General features: G+C 49.2%; 1 protein-coding gene across 1 annotated transcript in view; it reads right to left on the bottom strand.

The window, feature by feature from the left end:
• Positions 1 to 23,898, bottom strand: part of FAM117A (family with sequence similarity 117 member A) — a 42,689-nt gene that overhangs the window by 12,094 nt on the left and 6,697 nt on the right. Inside the window, exon 2 of the mRNA XM_040640802.1 lies at positions 5,946 to 6,115. Coding sequence (XP_040496736.1) covers positions 5,946 to 6,115 — 170 coding nt within the window. The remainder of the gene's footprint in view (positions 1 to 5,945; positions 6,116 to 23,898) is intronic.

Raw genomic sequence — 23,898 nt, forward strand, 5'->3', positions numbered from 1 at the left:
CCAGCCTTCCCCTCGGGGAGCCCGTCTAACTGGTCTACCTCGTACTGCCTGCTCCTTTGCTCCACGTGTCCTCTGTACAGATGGGCTCAGAGTATACATCATCCACACTCAACATGTAGTTACTGAATGAGCACTGAGCGTCAGGTACCGTTCCAGAGCCGGCGACAGAGCAATGTACAGAACAACAAAGATCCTTGTCCCCTTTGAGTTTATGTTCTAGTTGGGGACATAGTTTAAACAGTGATAAGTACTAAGAGAAAAACACAGCAACAAAAGGAGATAGGAATGCTGGGTGGGGAACAATTGATTTTAAATGTCAGGGACATTCTCAATGAAAAAGTAACATCTGAAGGAAAACGTGAAGGGGAGGTGGGGAGTGAGCCATGTGGATATGTGAGGTAAGAGTGATCCAGATGGAGGGAACAGCAAGTGCAAAGGCCCTGAGGCAGGAGTGAGCCTGGTTTGTTTGAGAATGAGAAGGAGGCCAGGGTGGCTCAAGCAGAGGGAAGAAGGGGCAAAGCAGTAGAAGATGAGGTCAGTAGGTGTGAGAGCCTGAAAAACAGCCCTACAAAGATATCAGGTCCCGATCCCTGGAACCTATAAATGTTAGCTTATATGGCAGTTTTTGCAGATGTGGTTAAGTTATAGATCTTGAGATGGGAAGATTATCCTGGGTTATCCAAACAAATTGGGCCATTACAAGTATCCTCATAAGAGAGACATCAGAGGGCAATTAGACACACATACGGAGAAAGATAAGGTGATGTGACCACAAAGGCAGACACTGGAGTGATGTGGCCACAAGCCAAGGAATGCTGGCAGCCACAGAAGCTGGAAGACGCAAGGAATGATCTCCCAGCAAGCCTCCAGAGAGCACAAAGCCCCGCCAACACCTTGATCTCGGCCCAGCGAAACAGAATTCGACTTCTGGCCTCCTGATCTGTGAGAGAATAAGGTTTTGGTGTTTTAAGCCACGAAGTTTGAGGTCATTTGTCACAGCAACCCCAGGAACCTAATACATTAGGTCATCCTGTGTTTGAAGCCATGTACATGCTGGCTTTGAGCATCTGTAAGGCAAGCCCACGCACGAGTGTGGGCTTTGGCCCCTCCAACTGAACGGGCATGTCAAGAGTGGGGACCATGCCCTGCTCCTTTAGTTCCAGTATATCTGGGTAGACAAGCCGCTTCGCCTCTGGGTCTCACCACAGAGGTCTGAGCCAAGGTCTCCCTGGGGCACAGAAAAGTCACAGCTCAGGAAGGCTATCCTTCGAAGAGTGCCCCTTTCTGGCACAACAAGGGTCCAGCCATGTGGCAGGACGGCAATGGAAGGAGCCACTCCAGCTGATCGTCTGGAAGCACCGTGGACCTTGAGCTCAGCAGACCGAAACGTGTTTGTCAAGGGGATTCATGCACTGGAACCCATTTATTTTAACACGCTGGCCCAAGGGGAGCAGCTGAGAGAAGCAGGACCACGTACTAGCCATGACCGACATCAGCCAACTATGCAGACGATGCTCGCATTATGCAAAACTGGAGGTGGGTCAAACCAAGGAAGCCTTGCCTGGGCTTCTGAGCTCCCAGAGCCACATGTGGAAGGATAACTGGGCGTGGGGGTGGAAGACTGCTTTCCAAAGAACAGCCCGATAGAACAAGAAGGCAGGGGTGGGATGGGAGTCGGAAACCCTCCTAACTGGAACCTAGTTCTCTGACCCCAACCAGCTCGGTCTTTACACCTGGACTCCCAGGCAAGAGCCCCGGCTGTGCTGTGTCCAGGGACCTTGGCAGAGCCAGTTAGGCCCTGGGAACACTGTCCCGTATACCTATGCGGGGACGAAGAACAGTGTGGCACCTGGCCTGGTACAGATGCTCAGGAACTACGTGTCGAACATGACATTCGGCAGGGAATCAGCCCCTGGGGGACTCTGGCGAAACACAGGCAGGAAAAGACTCTCTGAGGGTGGTCTGCTGGCCGGCGCCAGGAACTCCGGCTGGAGGTGGCCAAGGCCACCGGCCCTGGCCCTCCAGTGACTACATAACCCTCAGATTTTCCATCGTGGACCCATTTTCAAATATTCTGTGCTGCTGTGAAACCATATGCTGACCAACTGGTCCTGCTCGCCAGTTTGGAAACCAGGCGCCATGCCCAGGCCCCCACACCCAGAAAGCAAGCCTGTGATGGGCAGACTGGATTGTGTGTCGTCACTGAACGCCGAGGCGCTGGCTTGGGAAAAAGAGTAACGAAAGGAAACAAAACACAGTAGGGAAAAGTCACAGAAAGGGAAGTCTTCCCAAAAAGAGTACGCCAGCTCTGCCTCTGGCCTCCAAGACACTCCCTGAGATCTGTCAAGGACTTAAGCTATTTTTTCCCTTGTAGGATAAATCAAGCCTCAAGTAAAGAGTCCATCCTCGAAGCTTCCACACCTCACCTGGAGCGCATACAGGAAGCAGGGCTGGGACGAGCAGCACAGAGGGCCGGGCAGAGCGGGAACCCAGAGTCCCGTCTGTCTGCAGGATGAGACCAGCGGGGGAACTGTGCTCAAACAGTCATTCCAGCTGTGGTGAGACCACTTCCTCCCTGCAGAAGAGCTCACGGAGACACAAGTGCTTTGCACAGCAGGAAGGGAGGTGGTGACGGCACCCCGCCCTGGCCCAGCCACTAGCAGGGCCAGCCCAGAGCACTTGGTGGCCAGCTCGGGTTTACCAGCTGACCTGGGGAGAGGGTGGTCCAGAGAGGGGAAAGCATATTCAGATTGGCCTGGAGAATCTTGACGAAGTCCTCCAAGACACAAAGAACCTCCTCCAGATGATGGTGACTCCATCCAGGAACCTTGCTAGTCCTCCCTGGCTGGCTACTCTGTGCCCAGCTCCCGCCGACCCAAGCTCTTCCTTGGGCTCACCAAGCTTGGCTCTGGGAGATCCAGTCAGCTCTCTCGCATTGCTCTTTCTGGCTCAGAACATGCAGAACTTCACAGAACACCCGATTCCCCAAATAAGACTTATCCACCTCTCTTCCTCCCCTGCCCCAAATAACTTGGGTAACCATCTTGCGAGGAAGACTCGAGAATGCAGCATGCTTGGCTATTTAAATGGCAGGTGCTCTGTGTCTGCCGCCCAGGTCAGAAACTTGCTTGGAACGGGCAGGGTTCTTGTTTCCTCTCGGAGGGTCAGCCTAACTAAGGCTGCTGCCCTCACTACAAGGCATGGCCCCAGGAATGCCAGGGCTGACGTGGTGTCCAAACACACACACTCCAGCTGCTGGCTCTAGGGTGGGAGGGCAAATAGGAGAGCAGAAGTGAAGGCCTGCCAGGCACAGCAGAAGTGGTACAATGGTGTACCTGAAGGGAAGGGGCAAAAGGCAGGGATAGGGCTCAGAGAAATGAGGGAAAAGTGCTGGCCTCAATCTATTTTTTTAACAACATAAAAGCCTTCAAGGACTTTGGTAAATCCTACCTCCCCACCTTCCCTCTACCCTTGTCCATGCTCCCTTGTATCTCCCCAATAAAAGCCCTCCCTCATCTCTAGCCCATTCTGGGGATATGCCCGTGCTCTGGAGAGAAGGAACACCAATCACTTAGGGAGAGGTCAGGAGAGCCTCAGGTCTTCCCGGTGGAACATGAGTGTTGAAGGAGGTAGCTTGTGCCAGGCCAGGGGGGTCTCTCGAGCAGGAATTTGACTGGAGCCCAAAATCTAGAAGCAAAACATTCCCAGAAGGCCGGGACGGAAAGATGGGCAGAGTGCATATTTTGGTTTGGATGCCTACGTTGATCAGAATTCTCCCACCTCTTGACTGCAGCCACAATATTGACAGGTTGCTAAGAGTTCCTCGAGGGCTGGAGCCCATCCCGGGAAAAGAGGAAAGCTGCACAGCTTGGCCTTGCCAGACCCACGGAGGCGCATCGCTGACCTCTGTCTTGCGGTGGCAAGAAGCCCAGAGCTGTTATATAAAAGATCTGGCCTGCAGCTGGAGCCCGAGCAAAAACACATAGCCTAGAGCCCAGGCCTCTAAATCCCGCCAGGGAACATCTGAGGCCAACCCTCCCTTGAGTTGACAAAGAGAACACTCTCCAAGGAGTGGAGTAGAGGCTTCCTAGAAGGTCGGTGGCCGGAAGTGACAGCGACAGGGAGAGGTGGGAAGCCCGCACCTGACAAAGGGGGATACACTCCTGAGCTCGCACACCAGAAGCAGCCTCAGGTCCTGTCCTCCTGGAAGCCCTACTTGACTAGATACATTCTTTGGATTAAACACTCCTCTCCAAAGAGAAGGGGGTGTGTACTCCAGGCCTGTGAGGGCAAAGCAGAAGCCATCTTGCTCAGCCTTTCCCAAGGACGCAGGGAACAGCAGTGCCTGGGGCTCCAAGGAAGCAGCCCCTGCCGTCCCCCACTGGAGTGAGTCCTCCCCTCGCATTCTGTTTGCAGATCTAAAGAGGGCCACTGATCTCAGCTGCGGCAAATTCTTGTTGGTTCAAGGTGGGGCATTCCCATGAGAATTCCTCTCCTCTAAACTGTGCCAAACATTTGGCCCCATCTCATCCCTTGGCTGTCTGTTCACTGGCCTTCATGGAACTGGCATCCAGACTCACAGAGGCCAAATCTTGTTCTCCTTTCCTTATCCTTCATTCCAACATGCCGAGAACAGTACTGCGCATTCAGACGTTCACTAGCAACATTTGAAAATGGATCTCACTAAAAAAAATAAATAAAAGAAAGGGCCCAACGTGACATGCACAAAAGAGGAGGTAGGGGGGATGTGAGCGCACGAAACACTTCTATGCTTGGCTGTCCCCCCACCTGCAAGCAAGCAGGGCGGGCACATGCTCCCAGCTTGCAAAGGAAGAGCCGACTTGCCCAGGACCCCCCGGGATGTGGGCCTGCTTTGGAGCCCCTATTCTTCCCACCCTGTTTCCTCTTTCCTGAGAACAACTCATTTGTTCTGAAGTTGAACAGGATCGGGTTTAAACTGTATCAAAAGGGAAAAGAGTAGACTCTGACCAACTGCTAAGAATGTTGAAGTCCTGAATCAGATTAAGAAGCATCTTTGTATGGGGGCGCCTGGCCGGCTCAGTCGGCTGAGCGTCCAACTCTTGATTTTGGCTCAGGTCGTGATCTCAGGGTCGTGAGATCCAGCCCCAAGTTGGGCTCCATGCTCAGCAGGGAGTCTGCTTGGAATTCTCTCTCTCCCTCTGTCCCTCCCCACCCCTGCGCAAAAGGTCTCTCCCCCCTCTCTAAAATAAGTAAATAAATCTAAAAAAAAAAAAAAAAAGAATATCTTCGTATAATTTCACATAGGAGATGACTCCTTGCTCAGGTGAACACGATCTTATTCAAAAACCAACCAATGGGCTGGGTGGTCTGCAGAGATTCTTTCCAACTTTAGGATTCTTATTGAAAAGACTGCAGGGAAGAAAAATACTGACAGAGGGGACCTGGGCTCCAAAGGACTCGAACAGGCCCAGTGGACTCCCATGGGCTGCTGGCTAGGGCTCGAGTCTTCATTATCGGAGAGCTTTCCACTCCTACTGCTCCAGTGGGATCTATCTGGGCTCAATACACTTTTTGGCCCCCTCTCCCAGTTGTCTGGGGAGTGCAAACTCGGTTGAATGTTGGCCTGCTTAATTTTAGAAAGGTAAATCTCATTTTTGAAAACCTAGAAGAGATTCCAAAGTCAACTCTTGCTTACCCACACACGAATACTCAAAGACAGACTGGAAAACCCAGATTGACTTCTCTCTTCCACCAGCCAGGTGGAATGCAAACTTGTTTTCACGAAAGTTTACAGAGAAAACCAAGCTGGTAAATATCAGATGCTAAAAAGCCACATGGCGAAGATGTACAGCCAAAACCCAGGACAGATCATTTCAGTGACTGAGAGTTTGGAGAGTAGACCAAAGGTCTCTCAGCCATCTCCCTCCCCCCATCCTTATCCCCTTAGGAGAGCGCGTCATTACCTGGGTGGCCTTGTCATTGGTACAGCAGGTGAAGGCCCCATCGGCATCTCGTGGCCACTGGCCCAGAAGGTAGGAGCTGAGGATGGTGTCCAGGGAGAATGTACGCCGGACCTGGGGTGGCTGAGGCCTACACACTGACTTTTCTGGGGCCACGGAGCATGGGACGCTGGCTGGAAGAGAGCACAGCCCACACACCTTGACATCAGCATGGAGGAAGGAGACGAGGTAACCAACCTTCTGTCTCCTAGGAAAGCCTCACCTGATGGCCACATCTTCACTTGTATCCACCTCCCTCCTAAAAGATTCTTCGAAGCGGCCCATAAAAGCAAATATAGTCTGACCAGAGCTTTCCTGACTTGACCAGCTGGCCTTTATCACTGGAAACAATTTACATCATTTTACTTTAGACAAGGGGTTATTTTATACATGTCTTCTATCTTTTTCCTGTTCCTAATGGACTATGAGCTCTGAACTCCTAAGTCTCGGACTGAGTTCCCGATAGCAGGGCTGTTTCCCACCATTAACGAGGGAACTCTAAGGGGCCCCAAACCAATCTTTTATCCCCTGCCCTGCCTCTCTCCAGCACCTACTGCAGGGCTCCTACGCACTGCACAAATTCAACCCAATTAACTGAAGGACTCTTCATATTTCCTTCATGACTGGTTAGCTCAGGGAACCTAGGTGACTGAGACAAAGAGAACAATAGAACTCCTTTCAACCATCCAGGAGGGACAAATCCAGCTTAGGAAAATCAGTCTTTTGGTTCCCTCCTCTGTCTCTGACTTCTGGCTAAATGGGACAAAAACAAAGCAATTATATATCCATCCATTTAATTTTTACCTTGGTTAAAGCTTTTTGGGAGAAGGTAAAAATTGAGACTGTTGATACGATGTTAAGGTTCTGGAATCATCTGTAAGTTTCAATCATCTGGGTTGGCCCTGCTTTCCACAGCCACATTCAAAACATTCTACTATCTTAAGATCTGTAAAGGCTCTTTCCTTCAAACAGAGCAAAACGTTTTCACATCCGTAGTAATCCCTAGCTAATTCGTGTGTGCATTAAGCATAGCAAAAGGAACTGGGGATCGTAGGTATAAATAAACTTGAAGAGCTTTATATTAAAAAGACACCAACAGGCTGGCAGTTCCTCAAGAAGTTAAACATAAAATTACCATATGATCCAGCAACTGCGCTTCTAGGTAAATATACAAAAGAACCGAAAGCAGGGTCTCGCGCACTCATGTTCATAGCAGCGCTATTCACAACAGCCGAAAGGTAGAAGCAACCAAATGTCCAACGACAGATGAATGGATAAACCAAATGTGGCGTACACATGCGATGGGTCATTAGCCTCAAAGGGGGATGAAATTCCGATACATTCTACAACACCACAGAACTTCAAAACATTATACGAAGTGAAATAAAACAGACCCAAAAGGACAAATATTGTACGAGCCCACTTCTATGAGGCAAACTCATAGAGGCTACCAGGGACTTAGAAGGGAATGGGGAGTTATTATTTATGGGCACAGAGTTTCTGCCTGGCACGATGATAATGTTCCGGAGATGGATGGTGGGAATGGTCACACAATATCGTGAATGTACTTAATGCCACTGAATTATGAACTTCAAATGGTTAAATGGTAAAATCTATGTTCAGCATTTACCATGATAGAAAAGGAGACACTAACAACACTGTATATTCTCCAAATCCGTTTATGTATTTACACACATTTCGACATAGTTGTAATCAATGTGAAATATACATTACGTTCTGCTTTGTTCTACCCATTTCATATATCCATTTCCAAGTATCACCAATCTACGTATTTGTCACTTCCAATGACTGCATTATATCCCACCAGGTTGGTACACAGTTGTCTGCTTAGCCGTTCCCTATTATTGGGCATTCGAGGGGTTTCCCTGCCCATGATCTGTATATCACAGATGTTACTGCATGGATAACTTTCAGTCTGTTTTTATCTAATTCCTGGCATATTTCTGAGTCCTCTCCCTCAGCTACCATATGCACTCATTTAAAACAAAAGAAAACGACACACTGCAAAAATAGTAAGCGTGAATTGCAGAAAAGTCAGGAAATACATAAACAAAAAGAAAAACCTCGCATCTCAATATCCAGAGCTGATCACTGATAATACTATGAGAGATATACCCTTGTCAGCCTGACTGCTATACGTACGCTTTAAAATAAAAAATGGGATCATACTGTATATAACGTCTCGTAATATGTTTTCACTTTATGCCATAAACACTTTTCTAAATAATATATATTGACCTACAAAATATCCTTTTAAAAGATCTTAACATTTCTGTTAAAACCCATCAAAGGCTCATTTTTGAAGATGGTAGCCAAAGGCCTCATGTTCTGGTCGCACTTACCTTTCCTGTACATTTCACTCCTCTTCAAGGTCTCTATGTCCTGGACAAGCTGTACCGTGAACCATTTCCCACCCATGTCCTGTGCCTTCCCTCCTCTGAGGTTTTGCAAAGGTGTGCAGAGTTGAAATCTGCCCCATGCATCCGGGCCAGCCTGACCGCCTCCACCACCACAAAGCCTTCTGGATTCCCTGGAAGAATTTTCTGATTTCCCCCAGCACTTTGTACTCTTCTAGTACTTAGAATCCTCTCTCTTGGATTATGGGTATTTTAACTCCTAGATAATAAACAACCTGTGGCCAAGGACTGTCTCTAATTTGTCTTTGTACCCCACACAGTGCCGAGAACATAGGGCTGGTGATTGGCAGATGCCTAAGTATTTGCATAAAATAAAAAAATCGTTACTCCAAGGGAACACCTGCTCTAATTATATCATGGATTCGAAGTTTGTCTGCCTTGCACATTCATGCTCAACCCCCTCCCCATGAGTAAAGCCCCCAGGGCTGCCTGGCTCTTCCTTTCTCTGGCTTAGGAAGGCCTGGCCTCTCTCTTCTCCTCCCTGTGCCTTGTCACCCAGTTAAGTCAGGGATAGGCACGCTGGGTTCAAGCCCCAACTTCGTCTCCCACACTAGCATGTCAACCACTCCTTCTCTTATTCTGGGTGTCAGATCAAAAGGTAGCAATCCAGATATTTTGGAGAGGTTTTGACGCATGCTGGCAGGCAGGTCAGACACAACACTGCTGCCCTGTGGGCCTCCGAAACCGTCTAGGAGAGGCCAGGGATGAGGCAGGCGGCAGCGCCAGAAAGCAAATTTACGGGATTACGTGACGGAGCGGCGGAGAGGCAGGTGGGAAGCAGATGAGCAAGAGGTTGGCATAAAGGCCAGAACACGGTGATCCTGACAGCTGCTTCATCACTGTGCGAAAGAGGGCCTCGACTCCTGGGCGGGGAAAGCAGCGAGGAGGAGGGATCACTGGGAACAACCTCGCCCAGCCCTTCAGCAGAAACTGCTGCAAAAGCGTCCTGGAGATTTCTCTTTTACTGAGACCATAAGGGCTCTCTGGTATTTATATAGAACTTTTCAGGTTCGCCCCATCTGCACAGTCCTTTCATGTGGGTCTTTACTTTCCTGTCAGGCCCAAAAGGGGTTCAGGGGGACTGTAAGGGAACTGAGGCCCATAAAGGGCCAGTCTCAGACTGGACTTGGTAGCCGACAAGGTCCGAGACGGTCCCACGCCTAAACCCAAGCATCTTTCCTCCTCAATCACCCCACGTGGGCTCACAGCCCTTTGGCATCAGGAGTACCTTCTGAGGTTGCAGGGGACACCTGCCTAGACACCTGCAGGAAGGACCATCATTTTAGCTCCTTTTCGGGGAAGGGAGTCTTTTGATGGCAGGCATTGCCCAGGTGTCTGTACTGACTTTCTGTTTTTCGGGTGGGTTGGGTTGGGGTTTATTTGAAGTCTTTGAAACCTTGGGATTCTACTATCTCCCAAGGACCATTTAAACCACACCCACTTGGTATCAGTTTGCATTACCCTTTAAATCCCACCCCACTCATGAACTACAGTAGGAATCCAATCTCAAGGGCAGCAAGCAGAGATGGGACCGACTCCCAGTACTCCTGGGCTGAGGGAGGCCCCAGAATCCTGGGATTTGGTGTGAGACTCCAACCACCCACTTTGGTCAACTCTACATGCTTTCTGGCTACCTTCGACCAAAGTGATTCACAAGGACTCTGGGGGTGTCATGGGTCCTGACTTGCTCTTCCATACACAAAACAAAAATAACACAATTTAAAAAAAAAGGGGGGGGGGAACAAGACAGGGGCAGGAGGCAGGAGATAGGAATGGAGAGAAATTGAGCACCCCAATCCAGAACCAGTGGCCCCTGAGGCCCTCCTCTCTGCCACACCTGCAAGGATCTCACTGCATCGACGTCAAACTTGGAGGCCTTGCCTCAGTTTCTTTTCCTGCAAGGAGACAGCTGCGCCTCAGCCTTATTTCTAGAGTGACCACATCCTGCTGCTGGCACAGTTCCTACCAGTCACAAGGTGACAGAATCACCTTCTGTCTCAGAGACCTCAGCAAGTCCCCACTTCCCCTCCCCAACCCCTAATTCTTGGCATGTCCCAATACCTCTGAAGAGAGGTAAAATGCCATGTTTCCACCCTGCCCAGAAAATGAGGGGGGCACTTTCTGAAAAATTAGGTTTCGATAGGAAACAAACACTTACCGCTTATTTCAAAAACATCACCCTAAGTGGTTTGGTGAGCACCTGGTAATGTGGGCGCCGAAACCAATGAGGGCCTAAACCAACATGTCAAGTTCCCCCCAACAGCAACACAAACCAAAGCTAGAGTCAGACAGTGATGGGTTTTCTGCCATTCTCCAAGGGGCGACGGGCTGGAGCAGTGTGGCCCCCGAACATCCAGAAGAGGCACAGAGGTGAGCGACCCAGTTCTGACCGAGGCTCTACCTTCCTCCGGACGGGACAGTAGCCAACCCAACCTCCCTGGGCCTGCTCTCCCATCTGGCAAGCGGGAGCTCCATCCAAGCCTACGGTACTTCCTAGGGATGCTCTAAAGACCAGGAGGTGAGATGCAAAACCGCTTTCAAGTCTTCACTAGACAGATGAGGTTGAACCAGTTAATGTCACTTAATCCCTCCCGCCTCCACAAGTCTTTGGGTCAGAAGGTGGGGTAAAGGAGCCTAGAAAAAGATTCAGCCCAGAAAAGACACACAGAATGAGTTCCAGCCACACTGCCCCTTGGGAAGGTGCAACTAGCGGCAAAGCCTTGACTGGTAACAGCCCAACCCAGCACGGACCCTGCCTTGAGGAAATGGTGGAGAGGCTGCTTGCCTGTGCCTGTGCCGCCACGGGGGCCCTAGCTCAGTTGGGAACGTCCCCGAAGAAATCTCACAAGCGAGTGTAGTTGAAATAGGAGCTCATGAGCTTCTCCCTCATGGATATACCGGAAAGATCTGGGGATTGGGTTCTGCCCTGCCATTGTGTGATTATGGTCAACGAAGAAGCATTGAGAAGTCACAACGATTGCTTGTGGTTGGAAGCTGAACCGGTGTCATTTCTGGAAAGTACCCCTCTCAGATTTGGGAAACTCGGGGGAGGGCAAGAGGACAATCGGCTCCCCTATCTGAGAAAGGACACCCATAACATGACGGGCCATGACAAAGCAGCAGGTTGCCGGGGCACCAGCTGGGTGCCCGCGGGAGGGTGGAGTGTCCTGTTTACAGCGCGGTGGGGTATTATCGGCCCATCGCATGCAGCGGCCTCCACAGCCCAACCACCTGGCGAAGCACCCTGGCACGGGGCCAGGCCATTTCACCACGCAGCTGAGCAGTGGCGGATGCTTGGGTTCTTGGGCAAGAGCAAAGGGAAAGAACAAAACAAAACAGCACACACCAGAGATAAGAAGCCTTAGGTGCTATCTTCCAGAGCCACTTGGTTCTGTTTCCCAACTGCTGCATTTGGATGGCTGCGGGGACAGGGGTTCTGAGTGCAGAGGGCCAGCGGTCGGGGGTCTATCCGTTGAGAGAATAGTCCATAGGGCGGAAAGCAAAGAGCAGACAAGACACGGGACCGAGAGGGGCCAAGAGGGGCCTGGCACACCACCATGGACTGACTGATTCCTCTGTTGGGCAGATTTTGAGCGCCCACGCCGAGCCAAGTCTATGAGCACGGGTGATACGGGAGGAGGAGGCCACGAAGCTGCCGACAAGGGTGAAATGTGCAAGGCCGCTCCAATGCCTAAGGGCCAGGCTACCAGACACAACCCCCGGGAGTCTCCCCAGCCAGTGCCACTTCAGAAGGACCACCAAACCATCTCTGCGGTTCCCTCCCGTCCCTCGCTAGAAATCAGCTCAGGCCTGAGCACGCCAGCAAACCCCCACCCCAGGAACCCAAAGGAGGACGATGACAGCACTCAGAAGAAGGGCAGGAGGGGGTCAGGGGAAGGCAGCAGAGGATACAGGAAGTGAGGCTTCTGTGGCTACCTTTCTCAGCTTGGCCAGAGATAGAGTGTAGGGTGGAGGTTTGGCGGCTTACAAGGAGAAAGCAGCCGCTGGCCAAAGGGTCCCAGCTGGGCATCTGGGGCGGGGGGGGGGGGGCGACGTCACTCACGTTACCACCTTTGAAGCCATGGAGAAGCCTGGGAAATGAAACAAGGCTCCTCTCCCCCACCCTCCACAAGGCCTAGTGATCCTAAAATACCCAAGAAGGACTGCAGAAGGCAGAAAGACAGCCGATGAGATCATATGTGTGGCCCAAACTCAACAACTAGCTAGTCTAACAAATGAGCTACATGTCACTTTCTCATGTCATTGGGCTTTGAAGCATTATTAGCGCTAGCCTTCCACCTCTCCTCTTAAAGAAAGATAGCTCACAGTAACAGAAGCTGTACCTATACTGGAGGAAATAAGAAAATGCAGATGAGCAAAAACTGAAAAATAAAAACTGTGTACATCCCCGGTCTAGAGATCGCCGCCTGTCCACATCCTTCCTGATCTCTCCCCATGCATGCACGTACGTGTGTCTTTTTAATAAAATGAGATCCTATTATTAAGGAGGAGTAGGCAGGGGTGGGGCAGACTAGGAAACTGAGGCCCGGCACAAGGCTGGCCATCTAGGGAGCAGGCCCCACCTTGTCCACCCCCCACCCCCCCACCCCGCCCAGCTGTGACGTAGCACTTCTGCTGGGGGCAGGGAGGGAGGGGGATATGTTAATCTGGAGAGAAGCAAAGTAAACCAGGGAATCAGAATTTCTAAACATTTCCCCAATAACAGATTGGCGGTAAGGAGGGGAAGTTCCTTCTAGCAGCTTGACAGGGATTCTTTTTCCATTTCAGTCCGTGTGTTGGGATTAAACACTGCAGGTGGGCAGTCTTCTGAGCAACCTGGGGTCCGGCACTGTTGAACTGCTTCACTCAGGGACGTCTGGGTTTTGGAGGGAAGTTGTGGTCAAACTGAAATCCCCAATATGACTGCACAAGAGTTAGAAGCCCTCCTTGGAAAGCCCAAGGAGACCCCATCATCCATCCCAGCTGGGAAAATTAAACCTGGGGCTTTAAACACTTTCAACACCAAGCAGATAGCTCATTTCAGTTGCAACAGGGAGAAGCTACAGAAACTGGAGTTAGAAAGAAAGAAGGAAAGAAGAGGAACATCACATTTCCCTGACCAAGGAGGCTTGTCTAAAGAGAGAAGAGTGATGATAGTTGTATCTGCATGAAAAACTACTCAGCCAGACCCTCAATTAATTCCTAATTCCATGGGTAAGTGTGCATTTCTGGCTGTGTGTCTGACTTCCCAGCATGCAGACCACATCTATGGGAAGCTGGAGAGAAGGGCCAGAAGAAACCCATCTAGAGAGGTCACTGTGGGGAAAAAATAGAGAATACGTCGACTCTTTGTATCAGTAAGAAGGAAAAGGGTGATCCCAAGTGTGCGTGCACGCGTGTGTGTATAAAGAGTAGGCAGTAGTTACTTAGACGGTTGTCCAATCCTCAAGAAGCTGCAGTTAGAAGAAAAGGAAGTGGTGTGAACTTTTCACCTTTTATCTGAATTCTCTAAAGAGTTCTGTAGGATTTCAACATTCTTCAAACAAAACAAAATACTCGCAGTTAGGGATTGGAGCATGATTTCCTTGGGGAGCCACTTGGCCTCTGCAAGAACTGCATAAAAAGCACAGAGTCTAGCCCTCTCCGTCTTAAAAAAAATCCCCACCCATGTGTATTTGAGAGTGACGAATCTCTGGGTGGCCTATAAACTCAGAGGACAGACATAAACCCTTCAGAATCTCCACTTCTCCCAGCAGTTTGCTTCCTATCAAGTCAAGAAGAAATCACGACCTCCAGCCAGCTCTCAGGTAGTCTTGTGAGATAAGCAAGGGAGAGAAAGAGCCAGCGATCGAGGAGGGTTCGTCTACAATAAACCCTGTAAGGGGACACCTGTGAATGCAACTTGCCGACTTCTGCTCTGAAGGTGTGCACCCTCTACTCTCCTGAACTCGTCTATGGAAGAGGACGCAGAGCTTCCGAGGGGTCACAGGTGGGGGACTGTGATGTGCCCATGTAAAGAGGTGAACTGATTTCTCCAGTGCCACAGAGCAAACTGAGATGCAGATCTTTTCTCCCCAAAAGACTTGTGAGAACAGAATCCCCACCCTGTGTTCCACTGTCAGACTCAACTGTCACGACCGCCTGGCTGCTTTGGTTCAGGAACGAGTCCATGGTGGAAGGGTTCTAGTCCCTTCCCTTGCTAGGAACCATACCTGGGTCTCAGGAACACCGTTTTACCCATCTTGGGTGGGTTGAGGGGGAGAAGAAGACACTTAAAAAATGAGAAATTCCTTTTCTAATGAGGAGGGTGGAAACTGTGTGAAAGAAAAGGAAATGAGAACAGAATTACACATAACTCCCAAATAGTCAAAATAATTTCTGCTTTGTGAACCAACTAGGACTTATTTTTAGCTCCCTCCAGCCTGCCTTCCCCGACCTGAAGCAAACTGCCAGATAGCAACAGATGTGTAAGCAACTATTACTCAATTTAATATTAATACCAAGTCATACAGAATACCCAGTCTTTGACATAATTTGATTAACCCCATTTTGTTGCCTTCCCCCCACCTATGATTTCAAAACCCAAAGAAAAAAATTTTGATTCCTCTTTTGAACTTCTCATGTCCATACTCACATCCGTAAGTGCTAATTCAGAACTAGCTTTATGCAACTTCCAAAGTAATCTCTTAGTCAGGAAGAGTCATCAGTGGGTTCCACACCACTGGAAGAAACATTGCAGGGAACAGAATATTTAAATAATGCCAACGTATCACCCCATAAACCACTTATTAAAAGAATAATGTATTTTTACAATGGGAAATCTGGTGGTCACCACCTCAGTGATCACGTTTAACCGTTACTAACAATGGACACTCTGACTAATATACCTCCTAAAATGATAAAAGGTGCACAACTTCAGCCGTGAAACGTTCTTGCTAGAAATGTTTTACCAGAATCAAAATCAGGCCCCAGACCTAACTTTCCATTTGCAGGAAATACAGGGGGTAGAGGAACAAGTTAAATGCGGCCATGAAAAAACAGCCAGAAAAATCCAGAATATGGGAGAGCTAGAAGGCAGAACTGGTCCACACTTTTCAAAGTCATCAAAAACCAAAAACCAAAAACATGAGTGGAAGGGGAATTCTAGATAAACTTTTTAAAAAGACATAACTGGGGTGCCTGGGTGGCTCAGCCGGTTAAGCGTCTGCCTTCAGCTCAGGTCATGATCTCAGGGTCCTGGGATTGAGCCCCGCATCTGGGTCCATGCTGGGCAGGGAGCCTGCTTCTCCCTCTCCCTCTGCCACTCCCTGTCTTGTGCTCTCTCGCTCTCTCAAATAAATACATAAAATCTTTGAAAAAAATAAATAAAAATAAAAAGATATAACCAAATGAGAGTCTTTATTGGATTCTGGCTCAAAGACAAAAAAAGGGGCACCTGGCTGGCTCAGTCGGTAGAGCATGCAACATCTGATCTCAGGGTTGTAAGCTCCAGCCCCATGCTGGGTGTTGAGATTGCTTAAAAAAAATGAAAACCTGGGGTGCCTGGGTGGCTCAGTTGTTAAGTGTCTGCCTTCGGCTCAGGTCATGATCCCAGGGTGCTGGGATCAAGTCCCATGTCTGGCTCCCTGCTTGGTGAGCCTGCTTCTCCTTCTCCCTCTGCCTGCCGCTCCCCCCGCTTGTGCTCTCTCTGTGTCAAATAAATAAATAAAAATAAAATCTAAAAAACAAAAAAAACACGCTTAAAAAATGAAAATCTTAAAAACAAAACAAACCCCCCAAAAAGAGCAATCAGAGGGGAAATTTGAAAATGGACTGGATACTCGATGATATGGGATTATAGATAATTTCTTTAGGGTAATAATGGTATCATGATTATGTAGAAGAATGGCCTTATTCTCAGGAGATACCACTGTGGTTAAGGGCAAAAAGTGTCATGCTATTTGCAATTTATTTTCAAATAGTTCAAAACAAATAAACCACGCAAATGGATGCACATACAAGTCTAGACACACACATGTGTAATACCCAGAAGGAGAGAAGAGAGATTTGACAATTGCAGCAAAAAGTTATCGGTGAGTCTAGGTGAAATATAAAGGGGTGTGCATTGTGCTTATAACTTTTCTGTAGGTTTGAAATTCTTCCAAAATAAAGTTGTGAGAGAGAAAAAAAAAAAGAACTGGCTTAATTTGGAAAGACGGAAATTCAATTCACTCCTCAGCAAGGATCTGAACCCTCTAGCATTTCAATCTTGGCAGGTTGTAGTCAAATTCAACTGGGTCACTGCTCTGGACTTCTAATTTGGGGAAAGGGAAGGTGGGCAGGAAGAAACGAAACAGTGAACAAAGCTTAATCTGAGGCAAGGAATTGAAAGATGTAAATCAGGACGAAGTAGAATAAAGATACCGAATGAAGGAGGCGATGTTAAATTAAGAAAGGTCACATCATCCTGGGAGCAAGACCAAGACTGTGGGTGGAATGAAAGGGCTCCTACAGGTCCAGAAACACAGCTGGAACTGGACAGAACCTCAGCTATGCCCAGTGAAGTTAGCTCTGGGCATCCATTTGCCATTATTGCTCTACCACAGGAATGCAGAAACCAGTGAGATCTCACGAAAGATGGGTAAACATGGCTGACAGGAAGGTAGGTAGGTCGCCGGGAACTGTGAAAGGACTTAGAATTTATCAGTTTTCTTCTGTGTGGATGCAAAAATGAAAGGAAGGAAGCAGACTTTAGTTAGATTAGGAGAGATCAGCTAGATAAAAGGAAGACCTTCTTGCTGATCCCAATCGGATGAGGAAGACTATATAGAGTCTGCCCCTGAACAGCTCTGGGGAGAGAGAATGACATGCCCCCAGATGTCTCAGTGCCCACCTCCGCCCCGCTGAAGGCAAGGAAGTGCAGCAGAAGAGTTTGAGCCTCCTTTAGTTCTAGAATTCCCCAACTCTTACTGGAGGGTCCATTAAGAGATGGCCACTAACCAATTGAGCTAAATGGAAAGCTCGGGGCCCATGCTACTATGAAAGCTCAGGGCCCATGCTATTACCTGGGGCGAGATAAGTTCAGTGGGAAGGTGGGGGAGGCACAAATTCAAAAGCAGATTTGCCTTACCTAGGCTGATCAGACAGCTGTGCTATGGGCTCCCAGACCAAGCAGGAGGGTATAAACAGCGCTCAATTTACCTGTGGCTAGCCACAGGCAGAAGGGCTGATCACATGACTGGGCAAGCAGACATCAGAGCTCAGAGGGCAGGTTTGCTCACTGGCTACACCTCACTAGGTTGGAACCTGTCAGGCTCTCTGCTCTTAACACTGACTCAGGTTCATTTTGCTTGGGGCTGAGGGGCGGGGAAGGGGGCTCATGAAAAGCAATTGCTCAATTATTCAGGACCAGGAAGTTACGGTCACAAGATCTGCTTTGCCTTCAGGGTCTAAAATCCTATTAGGGTCACTCTGCCCAGCCCTGGCCGCCTTGCAAAGCTGCATGGACCATGCTGTCCCACTTGCAGAAAGCCTTCTCCAAGGGTTACTTCCATCTCTTTCTGCAAGTTCTACTGTGTCCCTGGCTGCAAAGGGGAGACACCCAAGAGTCCGCTATATCCCACCCAGTGGTTCCCTACCTGGCCTCCGACAACCTGGACCTGACCCAGCCTGACCTCAAAATCCCAGGCAAATTCCCAGGCCGTCACCCTACTGGTGGAAAAACCCCAAAGCATGCCCGGCAGCATTCCGGGGCAGCCCCTTCGCTGCAGCCCTGATCTTGCCAGTTGTTCGATCTCCTAAGGGAGGCTCAAAGGTTATGCAGTGCCTCCAGGGTAAACCACGTCCAAAAAGCAAGATCAGATGGCCCTTCCAGAAACAGCCTTGAAAGGTATGACATTGGGAAGGTTTTTCCTACCATCAGTGTACTCCCGGGACTCCTGAGCAGAAGGATGCTTGTCGGGTCACCTCTCCCCATGTGCTTCCGGAGGCAGAGGTGGACAGGATCACATGCATCACTGGAGGGTAAGTCACACCCCCCCTCCCACAAAGTACATGAAGAGCTTTGTGTCTGCTCTTAAATCAAGGGCTCAACAGTACTAGTATCTTCTTTTACAAGTCAGGCAAGGAAAAAGCTTAGCCTCCTGAAACAAACGAGAATTTGATCCAGGAAAACAGTTTGGGATGGTCATTACCAAAACATCCTATCTATACGCCTAAGAACCAGAAGGCAAAGGCTCCGTTGCTGCCGTCCCATCTACGAAGACAGCTTTGGCCATTTGTACACCTCCATATTGCACACGACCCACTAGGAATCAAGGAGCAGCCTTTCCTCCTCCTCCTGCATCTTGTTCTGCCCCTGGACATCATCCATCCGGCACTTATGTTGGGGTCGGACAGAGCCAGGAGAACCAGAGAATCATGACGATAGCCTATATAACATGAAAACTGCCTAAAGATAAGCACTTTAAGTATATATAAGCTGGGGTAATAATATAGTAAATGCTCACGGGTCTCTTTCACATAACTGGCTGGAGCCCATGGAAAAAAAAAAAGTCCTTTGAAGCCAACTTAACCACAATCTCATGGCTCTAGGGTGGCTGCCGGGAGGCACTGCAGATAAAGGGCACATGCTAAAACTAAAGACTTTCAAAATTATTCTGTTCAGAAGCAGAGTCAGACTCATTCACTTAACCCTAATTCTGGCAGCTGGGGGGAAGTATCAGGAAGCAAAACTGTCAGGAACGATTCAAGCGCCTTCCAGGAGCAGAGAGAGATGTAGGACATGTGGTCTGGTGTTAGAGAAGAGCGGCCAGGAAACCAAGAGCAGAGTCTGAAGCTCCCCCTTTGCCAGCATAACAGGATGAGCAGATCCCTCCCTGGGCCCCGTGCTTAGTAGTCTTCCCTGACGGACAGCGAGTCCTCCCTCTGCGTACGAAGTTGTAACTCCCGTCCCCCTGGTAAGGCGTGCCGCACGCAACCACACAAACGTCCTCCCTCGGGGTTCTGTACCTCCGCAAACGGACTGGCGCACAGCCGAGCAAGCTGTCTGGCCTGGGCCCACACGCTGGCCTGGCTCTCTACACCGAACCTGACTGCTTTTTACCCGTTGATCTTGGACATAAAAACTCGAACTGGAACTACCATGGCTCGGACACCAGAGGCTTCTGATCTCATGGTCTTGAAGAAAACGTGGAGAGTGAAGAGCTGAGTAAGAGTGTTTCTTAGAAAAAGGAAGCAGCTGTCCCGAGAAGGTACCTGGACATCCTGAGGGTGCTTGGCGGGCTTCGGCAGACTGCGGCTCGCCTGCCCACCCCCTGCTGGGTCAATGCAGGCACGCCCGGGGCGCGGGCACGCCGCAGCAGGTCCCCGATCGTTCCCGGCATCTGATGCCCCCCTGGTCCAGCTCAGGAAGTCAGGACCAGCCGCAGTCTAGTCTCCTGAGGGGTGGCCTACCACAGTGGTCAGTACCTGGGCCCAAATCCTGCCTTGGCCCCAGTGTGCTAGGTGAACTCGGGTCACTTGACTTCTCTGGGCTTCAGTTTTGCTGTCTGTTAAATGGGGAGAATAAGAGACGTTATAAGAGGAAGAGAAGAGAACTGGCACTCTCAAGAACTCCTGGTACTGTCAAGTCAGCCTAGCATGTACTCATTTTTAAGCTTTTTATTTGGAAGTCATTTCAAACTTCCAGACACAAGCACACGAGCAGTACATAGGACATCCATAGAACCTTTACCCAGATTTGCCTTCAGGCAAACATTAGCCCCACCTGCTTTGTCATTTGCTTTCTTTCACGGGCACTTCTTCACACACACACGCGCACGCTCGGCACTGACATGCTCACTCACACTCAAGACACACACTCACACACACTCACATTCAGATACACACACGTACTGCCCTTTGTTGGGTTTCTGCGTGGTGTTCCATTTGAAAACAAAGATGTACCAGAGGGTGGGAGGTTCGAGATGAAATGCAAACAAAGGGGGGGCCTTGCTACTTGGTGATGGCTCCACTGCTCCTCTCCCTCCTCCCTGCCACCAAGGCAGACAGCTAGTGGTCGGGGGCCCTGGCTTAGGGATGAACCATTCCATGGACAGGGACCAGAAAAAAATACTTGATACGGAAGAAGAGAGTTGGTTACTCTTTTCTTTAAACAACAAAAACCACAAAAAAACAACAACAAAGCATTGATATGAACCATGGAAATAGCTTTATTATACAGAATTGTTTTTTATAATGTTCATTATAACGGGATTTGACCTTATGAAGTTGAGAAGTAACAGGCAAAGGAAGGATGCACATAAGCATATGGTTATCAGGACATTCAAGAATTCTATACAAAATCTGATTTCTTAAGAGAGGTAAGTGGGTAAGAGGTGCCTGGAACCCTCTCAGGAGGGCTAGGTAACCTCCGTGAAGCACACCAATTTCTCCATGATACCAAGTCCCTGGATGGAGCTTTCTCCTGAGTTCAAGTCCCCACCAGTCCCCTTTACTGGGCACACACTTGTCTCATGAAGGCATTATCATGTATCACAGTGACTCTACTCCCCCTTAACCTAAAGCTAGGAGGAGGAGACACACTCAAAACAGAGCATGGCAGGGAGGGTGGGAGTGGTTTGCATCCGGGGGTTCCCTACTGGAAGATAAGCTGTCATTATGATGCCAGGCCACCTGAACCGACCCCCCATCAGAGGAATGCACCACCCACATTTATTCCCAGGTGCTCTCTGGGGTTCCACAGTCACACATAAGAAAGACACGCTTTCCTATAAGCTCCAGCTTAGAGGTATCTTCCTGACATGGCTCTAAGCCCAGTAACCATGACCATGACCCCACGAAAGCAGGAAAACCATGCCTGCCTTCTGGGCCTAGCTGTCCCTGGTGAACTTCTCATTCTACCTGGGAATTGTGTATCTGAAACCAGTGGGAGGTGCTCAAAAGCTGCCACCGTATCACACAATGTCATAACCGTCACCTTCCAATTAGCCACACCAAGTGAACAGTCACTTACGGGGTGCTGAAGAAACAACAGACTTCGTTGCAACCCATTTTCCTTTCCAATTTTCTTTTGGTCAACTGAACAGATGAATTTTTGCTCCTGGAATACAGGCATACAAGCAGAAGGGAAACACGGGCTGGGCGTGGGCTGGGCAGGCAGCAGAGAGGATGCCAACTTGGGAGGAAATTCACAATGGATTCGCCACACGTATGTGGGAAGAGCCCTGGGATCAGGAGCAAAAGGGCTTGATAGTCACATGGTCTTGGGCAAGTCACTTCCTTTCTAGGCCTCATTTAACTTATCTGCAAAACAAGTCAAGGCCACCTGCACCTTCACAACTGTCAGGAGGATGAAGGAGAAACATTCTAGAGTACTGACCAGGAGCAACAGAGAGCTAAATGAATGGAACACACTGTTAAAACTAAAGCTCTCTATCTGCTCAACTTCCCTGAAAAACACAAAAATTTGTTGGGACCCCCAGGCTCTTTCTTTCCACAGAAGCAGCTGTTTTTGCCTTCTCCTGTGAACACACAACTACCCAGGATCGCAGTTCCAGAGAGAGTCCAGGCGCTAGTCTCGGCAGTAAGAAGTAGAAGAATGGGTGTGACTTGCACTGCCTTCTTCCCAATCTCTGCATCGGACTCCGTAACACTGCGACAACTCTCTGGCTGCATCCCCTCGGTCTCGCCAAATGCCATCCAGCTCCACCCTCAACCCCGGTTTGTCATATCTGATGGGTATGAGTTACAAAGACAATCCCCAAACAGAGGCCGCGCGGCAGGTTTTCAGCCAGCTTGCAGGTGTGGGGCAGGGAGCGCACGTGTTATCAGCGGTGGTTTTCTCAAAGCGGTGTAGGCGATCAAACACGTACCAAGCGGCACAGAAAACTCGTAAAGGGAAGGCAGTGTGTGGGGCAGGGAAGAGGAGAAGGGAGGGCGAGTTAAGAGAAACTGTCTTTCCTTCCTCTCAACTGCAATTTTACTCTGTTCAAAGTTACCCCCAGCTGGGCAGGTTTAGAAAACCATCTAAGGCACCAGGTCCATGGCTGGCAACCTGAACAACAGAGCAACGTAGATTCCATGGATGACAGTGTATGTGTCCAGGGTGTGGGGAATGCTAATGAGCATCTCTTTCCAGTATTTCCCAACTTGCTGGGGGGAGGGGGGCAGGTTTGGGGAGAGGAGAAACAGGATGGTGCCTGGCTTGGGAAAGGGGGCTTCCAATCTGATCACACCTCTAGATAGAGCCTGAAGCCCCCCTCAGGCCCGTAGACAGTTCTGCTCCCTAGCCTAGAAAAGTCACTAATTCAGATTTCGTTTATCTGCTTCCCTTTGTATACATTAGCACTACTAGGAATTTGGTGTAAATGTACCTTTAGTGAAAAGACACCCAGTATTCATCTCGCTTTCCTTGGCCTGTCACCCATATCTACTTCTAAGGCTAAAGCCAGGTAGTCTGGCTTTTTTTTTTTTTTTAAACAAAATCCTAAATGTTGGCTGTTTCCATGGATCAACCTGGTAACTAACTGCCCAAGCTCACCCTCTGACTTTAAGTGTGAGGGGAAGGGAACCTACCGGGCTAGCAATGACATCCATGGAAATGCCACGTCTTTGCCACCAGCTGGGCTTCAAGCCCAATGACCAGGATGAATAGGAGACCAGTGATTTAAAGAGAGAGAGAACACTAACACTTCGGGGGGGTGGGGGGAGGTTGCCTTGGAAGTAGCTGCAGAGGTATTATAAAGGGGGCACAGTGTGTGGGGACCAGAAGTGGGAAAAACCATTTCAAGTGAGACTGGGGGAAGTGTGGCTCACTCTCCCCACCCCTGCTGCCTTTCCAGCAACTCAATCCAACAAGTATTTATTGAGCACGACACTCCCCATCTGCCCTGGCCCTCCCTCTGCAAAAACACTCAAATCTGTTCAAGCTGCAGGGTGAGTTCCATTGCACTTGAACTTGAAACATGAGGTGCCTACCTTTTAAAAAGGCAGGCACACAATTTGCAGCAAGGGCTGAAGGGACTAAAGAGATCTGAGAAAGTGAAGAAACACAGCTGACCAGACAGGGCCACACCAATGTCACTTTTGAAACGGAAGGGAAAAAATAAAATAAATAAAACTTAATTTAACCTTAGGGAGAATAATACACCGACCAACTAAAAAAAAAAACAACCAAAAAACAAAAAACAAAAAAAAAAAAAACAAACTTACTGGAAATATCTCGGTTAATTCTCCAATTAACCCTACCTAACACGAAAGGAATAAATATTCCTTTATTCTATGCCTCCTCCAGCTTGAATTCCGTTTTATTCACTTGTGGACGTGTTAGTCGTTTGCTTCTAGAGACCCATGTTTATCCTACCTTTCCCTCTTCAGGAGGTGAGACCTCAGTGCTCTCTAGAATGTTTTCATTGAGGATCAGATGACAGGGGATTCAGGTAACAGAGCTGGGGAGGGACCAGACCTAGGCTTATTAGCATAGTTCTCTCCAGGTCGAA

The sequence above is a fragment of the Ursus maritimus genome, unplaced genomic scaffold, assembly GCF_017311325.1.
Source record: "Ursus maritimus isolate PB19 unplaced genomic scaffold, ASM1731132v1 scaffold_24, whole genome shotgun sequence".
Taxonomy (NCBI): domain Eukaryota; kingdom Metazoa; phylum Chordata; class Mammalia; order Carnivora; family Ursidae; genus Ursus; species Ursus maritimus.